General features: G+C 42.8%; 1 protein-coding gene across 1 annotated transcript in view; it reads right to left on the reverse strand.

Annotated features, from left to right (window-relative positions):
* The window catches only part of ADAMTS19 (ADAM metallopeptidase with thrombospondin type 1 motif 19), a 143,778-nt gene extending 135,127 nt beyond the window's left edge, over nt 1–8,651 (reverse strand). The window contains exons 1-2 of the mRNA XM_040090047.2: nt 8,439–8,651; nt 6,878–7,488 (exon numbers count right to left, since the gene is read on the reverse strand). Coding sequence (XP_039945981.1) covers nt 6,878–7,488; nt 8,439–8,520 — 693 coding nt within the window. The 5' untranslated portion in view covers nt 8,521–8,651. The remainder of the gene's footprint in view (nt 1–6,877; nt 7,489–8,438) is intronic.
* Nucleotides 8,652–9,790: the final 1,139 nt, after the last annotated feature.

Here is a 9,790-nt window from a genome sequence, read left to right on the forward strand (position 1 = left end):
AAAAAGAAAGAAAAGAAAGAAAAGAAAGACCCCATCCCACAACCTTGATTTACTACTTCAGCTTGTCATTAACTCGCCATTCGGCAAGTTTGTTAATAGTGTTTTTCTTGTATGTGTATGCTAGTTATTTCAGCTGGCCACAGTCACTTCCTCCATTTTAGTTTTCTTAGGCTTCTCTACTGTGTGGTGAGCTCTGCTTCATTAGATTTTCAAGGTGTTGTTTTAATAAAGAGATTTAAATTTAACAGAGAGATTACAAAAACAGCAGCTAAACTTCAGCTGGAGGCAAAAATGTGGCAAATGTGCCTCTGCCTAAGCATGTCACAGTAACCTCACATAAATAACTTGTTTTGTCCTGTTGGAAACCAGATTTCCTACAGAGCTGGCTGTGCTCCTCTTTCCCACCTTCCACTGTCAAGTTAATCCAAGAGGAACAACTCAGATGAGTTTCGACACAGATACTGAAAGACTTCGTTCTTCCAGGAGCACTACCATATCTCATTGGTTTTCCAACATTTTGCGAAGGTAGAAAGCACTAATTTTTTGTCCAATGTTTTATCTTCCCAGGGATGCTTGTTTTCTCTCCTGAGGAAAAAAGACTCAAAACACTTTCATAACAGAGCAAAGCTGCTTTCAGTTCTAATATTTCTACTCATGCCCTACATTGCTCACCAATTTATACTGATCACTATTTTTATATTGCCCATTTAAACAAGTTTAAAACACAAATAAGGCACAATTTCAAGTCAAGAAAGCAAATCTTGTTGAACTTGTGAATTCTCAGTATGGGATACTCATAGAGCATCCTCATTCACACATTTATTTCTGCCCCTGTCAGTAAAGTCTCCTTTCTCTAACAGACTCATGATGAAATAGTAGGCAGACTGCTTCTGTTTGTTCTCCCTTCATTTAAGGATCCCAGGATGCTGGATGAATAGGAGAGAGTGTACTTAATTTTACCCTGGCAGCCTGTAAGTATAATCCTATTCAATTTTATAATCCTGCTTCTGCAATATCAAACTTTAGCATGTATCATACGGACCAAAAAGACAGCTAGCATTCCCTTTTCTTTACACTTCTATGAAAAACTGTTGGTGATCTCTGTTTTCCAATGCTTGCCACCAGCAAAAAAGAAGCTGTAATTGTCTCAAATTTCTTTTGGAAAGCATCTGGTGTGGAAGTTACTCAATACGGATGTGTAACAGCAAGGGTTGCATGTTGGTACTGTATGATTCAGGATGTGTAATCAGGTAGTTGCATTTGAGCCTGATCAAAGCAAGAAGTCTATTTAAGTCTCAGAGCCTTACAACAGGAGCTCACATCCTGTAATAGCACAGCCTCCCAGGGTGATGCATGAAGCCCAAATGTGTGAGTTGTTCTGACCACCTGCTCCCAGAGGCAGACAAAAGCATAGATACCCACAAAAACAAGATTTTAGCTTGCATGTCCACTGCACAACAGACAACATTACTCACAACACATGCAAACAGCCTATTCATCCTCAACCCATCAGATCCTATGCTAGGAAAGGAGATCCAGCAGGTTAAGTATTGCACTGCTGCTGAAAGCTGTGCAATCAAAGGGTAGAAGTTCAATACAGCTCTCCAAAACCATATGAGCTGTCCAAAAATTCAAATATACGTGCCATATCAGGCACTACTCTCATTGCAAGAATCAAAAGGAAGTGTAACTAAACACTGCATTCAATGGGATTTTTTCCATATAAAAATGTTGAAACAGTGTGGTAAAAAATCCCTGTATAGAAAGAAAGATGTCAAAACACAGATTCAGCCTTTTCTAATCACCAAAGTGATTTTGTGAAAAGTTATAGGAAAATGTAAACTTCTTAATGGATTTTCTTACTAATGTTCATTCCAATTTCATTCTGCTTATTCTGAGACAATCTACAAAGTTTTTACCTCAGAGGAGAGGTAAAAAATAATGATTCCTCTTTTCTAGAAGCTCTACTGTCCTGAATGTAAGGAACACGTGAAATTAGAATAGTCTAAGAAATCAAAAATATTTTTAATCCATCATGTATCAATCAATTACTAGTAGTTAATAACACTAATCTTCAAAACTAATCTTCACAAACTTTGTGTCAGAAGTAAAAAATGTCATGCATTTGCTGTAGAAATGCTTCAGGTTTTTTTCATATCTTACTGAAGCACTACACAACCCAATTAGCCAGTAAAGGCAGGTACATTTTTAACATCCTAATTTACTAGTTTTCTTGTAAAAGAAGGACATTACAATCAGAAATATTAATTGAAATGCTGTTCTCCAATAATACTTGGCACATTTCTGCATGGCACAGAACAACTGTCATCCATTCTTTTGCTGAAGCTGGCAGCATTGCTTTGGATAGTGCTATTTAGGTGAAGTACTTTTCTATAAACTATCGATCAGACTTTGAAATACCTGTTTGTTACTGGCAATAAGGCCTAATAAAAGCACCACACACTTCTGTAGAGAGAGCTCTTCCCTGGACTGGAGATATGCTAAGACTTGTTCCAACTCAAGCTGCTGTGAAAATGCACTTTACTTCCAATTGCAAATAGTATTTTACACAAATTCATCAGAACTGTAAATACAGTACTGCCTGATTTGATTTCTTAAGATCCAGTGAAAATCAGATAAATTTCAAAACTTCTCTACAACATGTCAATGCTGCCTTCTCAGGTAGAGCTTCAGAGATGTTCTATTAAGACAACTTGCAAGAAGTTGAGATGAACAGCATAGCAGCAAGAAGCTGCATTGTTCTCTGTCTCTGTCTACATTTGCTCCTGTTTGCACTTCCTGAAAGTCTAAACATATTCAATTGCTTTAGAAATAAAAAGCTATTCTGATCCTTTCTCAGCCTAAACAGAAATAGCAGTTCTCTATTTATTGCAGACTGCTTCAGTCAAGAAGAAACATTGACGTAATCCCTGCCTGTCTGTACGCAGCCATAGAGTACTACCTAAGGAATTCAGCACTGAAAAAATTTGTAGTAATACCTCTCTTTCTGAAATGAAATGAGTACAGGATAAAGCATATATTTCCCATGTTGACAGCCCTCTGTGGGAAAAGCAGTGAGACTACTTCAACTTTCATTCTAGCAGAGTAGATAAAGGACCAGCAATCTGGTTTCTTAATTCTAAGTCCACAGTAAATTTCTCCTACACCATGCTATAAAAAATTCACTATATATATATATATATAAATATATATATAAAATTACCAGCCACAAATAAAACAGTTCAATAACCTTTGACACAATTCTTATTTCAAATATTACGTCAGAACACAAGCAAACAGAAGAAACGACCATTTAAATAATTAATGGTACAGCTCCAGCTTTCCAATTCATCGCTTTCAGAAGAACAGTCTCACTGGCATCAGCAGGATGGTTTACACCCCAGTATGTGGTTAACCACGAACAAAAAATAGGGAGTCAGCATACAGATAGGAGAGTCTTTGGAAATCTCTCCTTATTCATCTTACCAGAGCACCAGTGCAGAATCCCAAAATGTACTCAGAGTAAATCCTACTGAGCTTCAAAGATATGTAAGCATCCACAAGGGTTTTACCAAGGAGTTGGAGAGGACCGTCACCATTGATCATACGAACTCTGAGATTGCACTAAGGTCAGCATGATGAAGTTTCTAGATTGTCCATTTTTATAGTCATTAGAAAATAACCACTGAGTGATGTTTCATTTGTCAAGATTAAGCAGCTGAATGGAGACACTTCTGAATGTTTGCAGTCAGAATTTGGTTAAAAATAATCTGGAAGTACAGCTTTCATTTCTCACTTGACTTCCATGATATGTTAGGAGCCCCATTATTATTACCCCTCCGTACTGATTCTTGGTGAGCAGATTAAAAAAAAAAACACACTACTGAATCTCCCAAGAACTGTGAAATAATATGGGGAATCTTTAATGTTGTTCTGTATGTTAAATGCTTTAATCAAATGCACCAGCCAAATATTTTAAAAGCATCTAAATTTCAGCTTCAGAGGGATAAGGTCCCTAATATCTGCAGCAATATTCTTCTTTCTGTGTACAGAAGTTGATTACTACACAGAATTTTTTCCCCTATTTTCTGAATATCAATGTCATGTCAGGTCTCTGTACCTTGAGAAACTGGAACTGATACCAGCATCTTACATCAATGATAAAACAAGTTCACCTAAGGCCTCTCTTTAATTTATTGAAGATATAGTACCTTTTGACAAAACCAGTCCTACAGCAACAGACATACATCTGTACTGCCAGGTATGACATTTTCCCTGCATACAATGGCCAAACCACTACACTCCACCCTTTCTCCTGCATGGCATAATAACTGTTGTCTGTCAGACTACACTTGATTTCCTTGGTCAGTAAAAAGACTCACTAAAAAGCTATTTCTGAAGAGCAGAATGGTGTAATCTAAGCTGTATATTAGCTCACATTTGACTTTCCAAAGTGTATGCACCTAAATCTAACCCAAGGTCTGCAAGGTTTTGAAATGGGAGTATATCTAAGACCTTTTTATTTTCTCTGAAATGTCTTTATATTTAAAATGAAAAAAATAAATTCTAATTCCAGTAACTACAATAAAATATTTGTGTGTACAAGTTTAAATGTTATTTTACATATTTAAAAAAGAAAATGTATGAAAAAATGTAAAAAAAGAAAATACGGTTTGTGTTTATTTGCGGGGTCAGGCCTAGATGAAACAGGGTGGAATATCCAACGTATGTTAGGATGGTTTTTTTCAATACTCCTGGAAACTCAGCAACTTACATGTGCAATAGAGCCTAAGCAATGACTGAATAAAGAATGAGAAATAGCTTAGGATTTGTTATGACAACTTTGACATAATAGCACTGTGCAATTTTTTTTAACTATGCCTGACACAGCAACACTCGCAGGAAGAACGGCTGCTTAACTGTTTTATCACAAACAAGAGAGCGCAGTTGAGGATCATGGCAACACCAGTCAACATCAACAACAGTTGCGAATTTTATTTGAAATACACAGAATAGCTTATGTTTTCAGCTGCAGTTTTCTGGACGGGGAACATGATCTGGGCACATGTATGCTTAGATGGCCAAAGGCTTTGGAGCAAGCTGGTACTCCTCATAAACTCTAAAAGAATCAAAAATTACTAATGAGGCTCTTAAGAAACTGGGATCTACACAAAAAGTCAATTTCAATTTTTATAATAAATCAGAGGTGTTACAGACATGCAATGATGTACATGGCTTTTGAGTAGGCATAAAGGTGATAGTTATTGCCACAATTTATTTACGAAGATTTTCTGACCTAATTTTACCCAAACACAATGTAGAAGGAAGTAAAACCCTCAAAATAAGAAAGAGCAGAAGTCAAATGCTTTTCATGAACACCAAACTCTTTTACCCAATTGTTTTCAAGCCACCATCAATTGACTCTCAATATTTTTCTCCACAATTAATTCTACTACCATGCTTTGGAAAATCTGACAAAATATCAACAGTTAGATGCCAACCACTTAGAGTTGTGTGAAACTTGGCAGCTTCACTCTGCAGGAGTGCAGGCAAATATTTTATTTGGTGTCAATCGACCATTTTCAGTTTTTTGTTGATTTTTGAATAAGTTCAAACAAGCAAATGACTAAGCAGCCAAATTTTCCACATTTTACCTGGTTTCACTTCATGGTCATATGAACAAAAAGGCATATCTTCATGAATCAACAATGGAACAAGTTAGAGGTTCCAATTCACAAAGAAAAACAAGGAAACATGTATTGTGGTTATGGTGATTTACACCCAAACCCCAGGATCATGGAGGATATTAACCCTCTCTAGCACCATTACTCTTTGTACTCTAAATTCTGTAAAGTGCTGCAGGAATGTGCATTTATGATGCTATATAGAGGCCCCAAATGAGAATAATAGTAGCAATAATTGCAGGGTTTTTAGATCCTGGCAGCATTCTATACCATCACAGGTAAACTTTTTTCTTTCTACACTTTCTATCCACCTCCAAGTACCTTAGGATTGCAGCTCTTTGTATCATCACTGCTGTTGTCAGTATACCAAATTCTGCTCTTTACCTGGCAAAAATCATGATTGATGCAACAGAAATAACAGCAGGGGAGCTTGTTTTAAGTACGCCACAGAAGTCGTAACAATTGAAAAGGTCTAACTGTATAAAGATTTCTGCTGAGAATATACTCATTGCATTCTTCTATGGAGGAGTTAAAAGGAAAGAAGTCCCAGATTCACATTAACTACAGGTACCACATGTGAGAAGCCGTGAGGTAGAGAAAAACGGGCAAAGAGATTAAAGCAAAAGAACAATGAAAAGGAGAAAGGGGACACTGGTAAAATACTGGTAGAAATAGAAAAGACAGAACAGTTTGAAAACTGAGATGCAAAAGGAAGATAATACTAATAAGGGAAATAACTTTAGAATATGGGAGGAGAATGAAGAACAAATGGATTACAAAAGGACTGCAGGAGAGATGATGAAACAGAGAAAAGAAAGGAGAGGGAGAATGGAAGTATCTAATTACAGAACTCACTGAAGGCAAGATAAAATTACAGATGGAGATGAGAAAAGTTTAAGAAAGGATGGTATAGGAAGATGAGAATCCACAACCAGAAAAGTATGAATCAGGAAATGGGGTAAATACTATCACTATTGCACAGGCTAAAGGCAGAATTAAGATTTGAGAAGTATTGTGAGAAGAGTATGTATAGGAAAATTGTTAAAAAGCAAGGTTAGGTACAGAGGTAGGACCCAAGATGCTACAAAAGAAAGAAGACCTTAGGAAAGGAATGTGAATGAAAAACAACAGATGAAACAGAGACTTGGATGAAGACCGGGGTGTCAGCCCAGGTGCATGCAAGGACATCTTACCAGTCCACCACAGGTACTGAAGGAGGCGAAGGACCCCGGGTATCGAAGGACAGCACCACTGTAGTAACAAGCTCTCTCAGGTTGCGACTGTGCAGCACTGGGTGCGCTTTTCCCGTCACCCCCAAGGCGCTCTTCCACAGCAAAGCCAGGAGCCAGGAAGCGGCTGTCCCTCTTGAGCAGCAGGTAGAGTTCCCGAGCAAAAGCTGGGATCCTCAGCAGCACTTCATCTCCATCCTCTGCTGGAGGTGGTGAGGGAGGGGATGGTGGTGCTGGCAACTGAGAGGCAGCACCAGACCCCTGGGGCAGAGGGGACCAGTGGTAAAACTCCTGAGACTCATACTCATCCTCAGTGTCCTCTTCCTCTGCTGCCTCCCCTATAGCTTGTGCCTGCCTGTCCACCAAGGAGGAGACTGAACGCACTTCTCGGGAACTGCCAGCCACTGTGCTTGGTGTGACTGGGGCACTGAAAGTGCTGCTTCGGTTTCCACTACTGGGGCCGACGTTGCAACCCGCCCCACCACCACTGCCACCTGTTGGCTCCTGCTGGCCCGGGCTCCACAGGGCAGGGAAGACGATCTCCCACTCTTCTGTCTCTTCTGAAGCATGGAGACCTGCGGGAAATCCGGCAGATGTTTTAAATGAGTGGAGCACCGAGTAGCATCCAGTGCCTGCTAAAAAGCTACCCTTTGCCCACCACAACATGGTCCTTCTGACTCCTAGACCAACAAGCATGCCACACGAAATACAGTGGGGTTCATTTGTCCCTTTCATCTTGTCCTTATGAATAGCAGGGAGACCAGACGCTAGATGGGCCTGTGCCTGTTGCTGCGTCTGGAACACACCAAGGTCCTGCAGAACACTGACAGAAAGCTGGAACCCAAGCTGGGCAGAAGTTGTGCTTGTACCAGCAGCTGGGGATGTTCCTCCTTTTGATGACCACCTCCATGCAAAGAAGGTTGCATAAATCCTTCATCATTTAGACAAAGCAACATTTTCATAAATTAAAAAAAAAAAAAAAAAAAAGACGGGGAAAACCTGAACAAATTTGAAAATTATATCCTTCTCAGCATGCTGTGCAAGACCCATTATGACTCCCAAAGCCAAATACACATGCACACACACCATGACTGCACATACAAGCGGCAGTGGCGTGCACATGCTGTACCGCGATCATTTTTACAATGAAACAGAATTAGAATAGCTAACTACTGATGTCCGCATATCCCATACACTTTACATCATAATACAAGCAAAGTCGAGCATTATGTTTGCAAAGATTTGGTACACACAACCTCCACTAGCCTGAGACAGGAAACGGTTTTATTTACACATTCATCTCACTCTAGGACCAGCACAGCCGGGAGAGATGACAGGGCTGCGTGTGGAAATCGGGTCTCGTACAGAGGAGCGCTGCGCAGCGCACCCTCACAGCCGAGGCGCGCATTATCTGATTATGTGTTATGGGCGGCGGGCGCGGTTAACAATGGCCAGGTAGCAGCAGCCGGCAGGGCACTGAGGCCGCCCCGGACTCGGCCCGTCCCGCGAAAGGCGTGCAACTTACCTGCGCCGACGCTTGACAGCACGTACAGCTGGCAGAACACGCAGCAGACGCGGCTCAGGCGCATCCTCCCTCCCAGTGCCATCGGCTCCGCGCCCGCGGGACACCAGCTGGCAAGACACGCAGAGCCGTGCCGAGTCGTGCCGGGCCGAGCGCAGAGTGCCGCGGGGCGCAGCCACCTGGGCACCCGGGGATAAACTGCGGGAGAGCGCGAGTAGGGAGTCCCGGCGGGGCGGGCGGGCAGCACCGGCGGCGCTGGATGCGCAGCGCACGGCGGCCGGGCGTGTGCGTGTGTGTGTGCGCGTCTGTGTGTGTGAGGGCGCGGGCAGGCAGGAGAGCGGCCCGTGCGCGCACACAGCGCCCGGCGGCGGGCGGGGCAGCTGCGCCCCGGCGGCAGCGACCGCGCTGCCCCCACCCGCCGCTCGCCCCACGGGGCGGGACGCGCCGGGCCCCGTCCCGTCCGGCCCCGCCCAGCCCCGCCCGGACGGGCGCCCTCCGCGGCCCCCCTTCCTTCGCCCCGCCGCGCCGCAACCCGCCGCCGGGCCGTGGACAAGCGTTCGGGCGGGTCACCGAGCAGCCGAGCCCCGGCCGCGGTGCTGGGAGACGGCGCTTCGCACCCCGCCCGCCCGTGAGGGGCGAGCACCGCGTGCGCCCCGGCGGCAGGAAGGGTTCCCCTCATCCCCGTCGCCAACAAGGCGCTCAGCGGAGCCTTTGCCTAAATTCGGGGGGCAGCAGACACTGACCGCTTTTGCCTAGTTTTGTGTAATTTGATTCTAAACCCCTTTTGCCCTCCCCACACAGCTCTCCATGGAAACCCATCACTTTTCACCCTGGCCCTTGTCAGCAGAGGAATGAGTGCATGAGGATCTGAGCAAAAAGCTTTAGCTGCGCATCTAGCGTCAGCATGAACTGCAAAAACAACAGGTAAACACGTCCCTCCAAAAGTCGGATTTTGTCAAAGTTCTGCTGCTTTACCTACTGTTCTTGGTGTCAGAGATGATTGCTGTGCCTTAGGGGAAGGCAAAACAAACCAGTGCGGTGAGGAAAGCCATCTGTGCCGTTAAGGGGAAGTCAAGAAGTTTCAAGAATTTTTTCTAGAAGTTAGTTGTGTAAAAAGAAAAGGAAAACATACAAATAAACAAAAATCTCGTGTTACAGCTCCAAATAAAAACACGTTTAGACTCCACAGCTTGAAAATTATGCTGCCTGAGTAGGTATTCTCAGCTGACTCCAAATAGTATTTTTTGATTAATTGTTTCATTTTGGGTGGGAAAGAGGTTTTCATACACTGGCCACTCTCTCTCTCTCTCGCTCTCTCTCTCTCTCTCTCTCTCTCTCTCTCTCTCTCTCTCTCT

This window comes from Hirundo rustica, chromosome Z (assembly GCF_015227805.2).
Source record: "Hirundo rustica isolate bHirRus1 chromosome Z, bHirRus1.pri.v3, whole genome shotgun sequence".
NCBI classification, from domain to species: domain Eukaryota; kingdom Metazoa; phylum Chordata; class Aves; order Passeriformes; family Hirundinidae; genus Hirundo; species Hirundo rustica.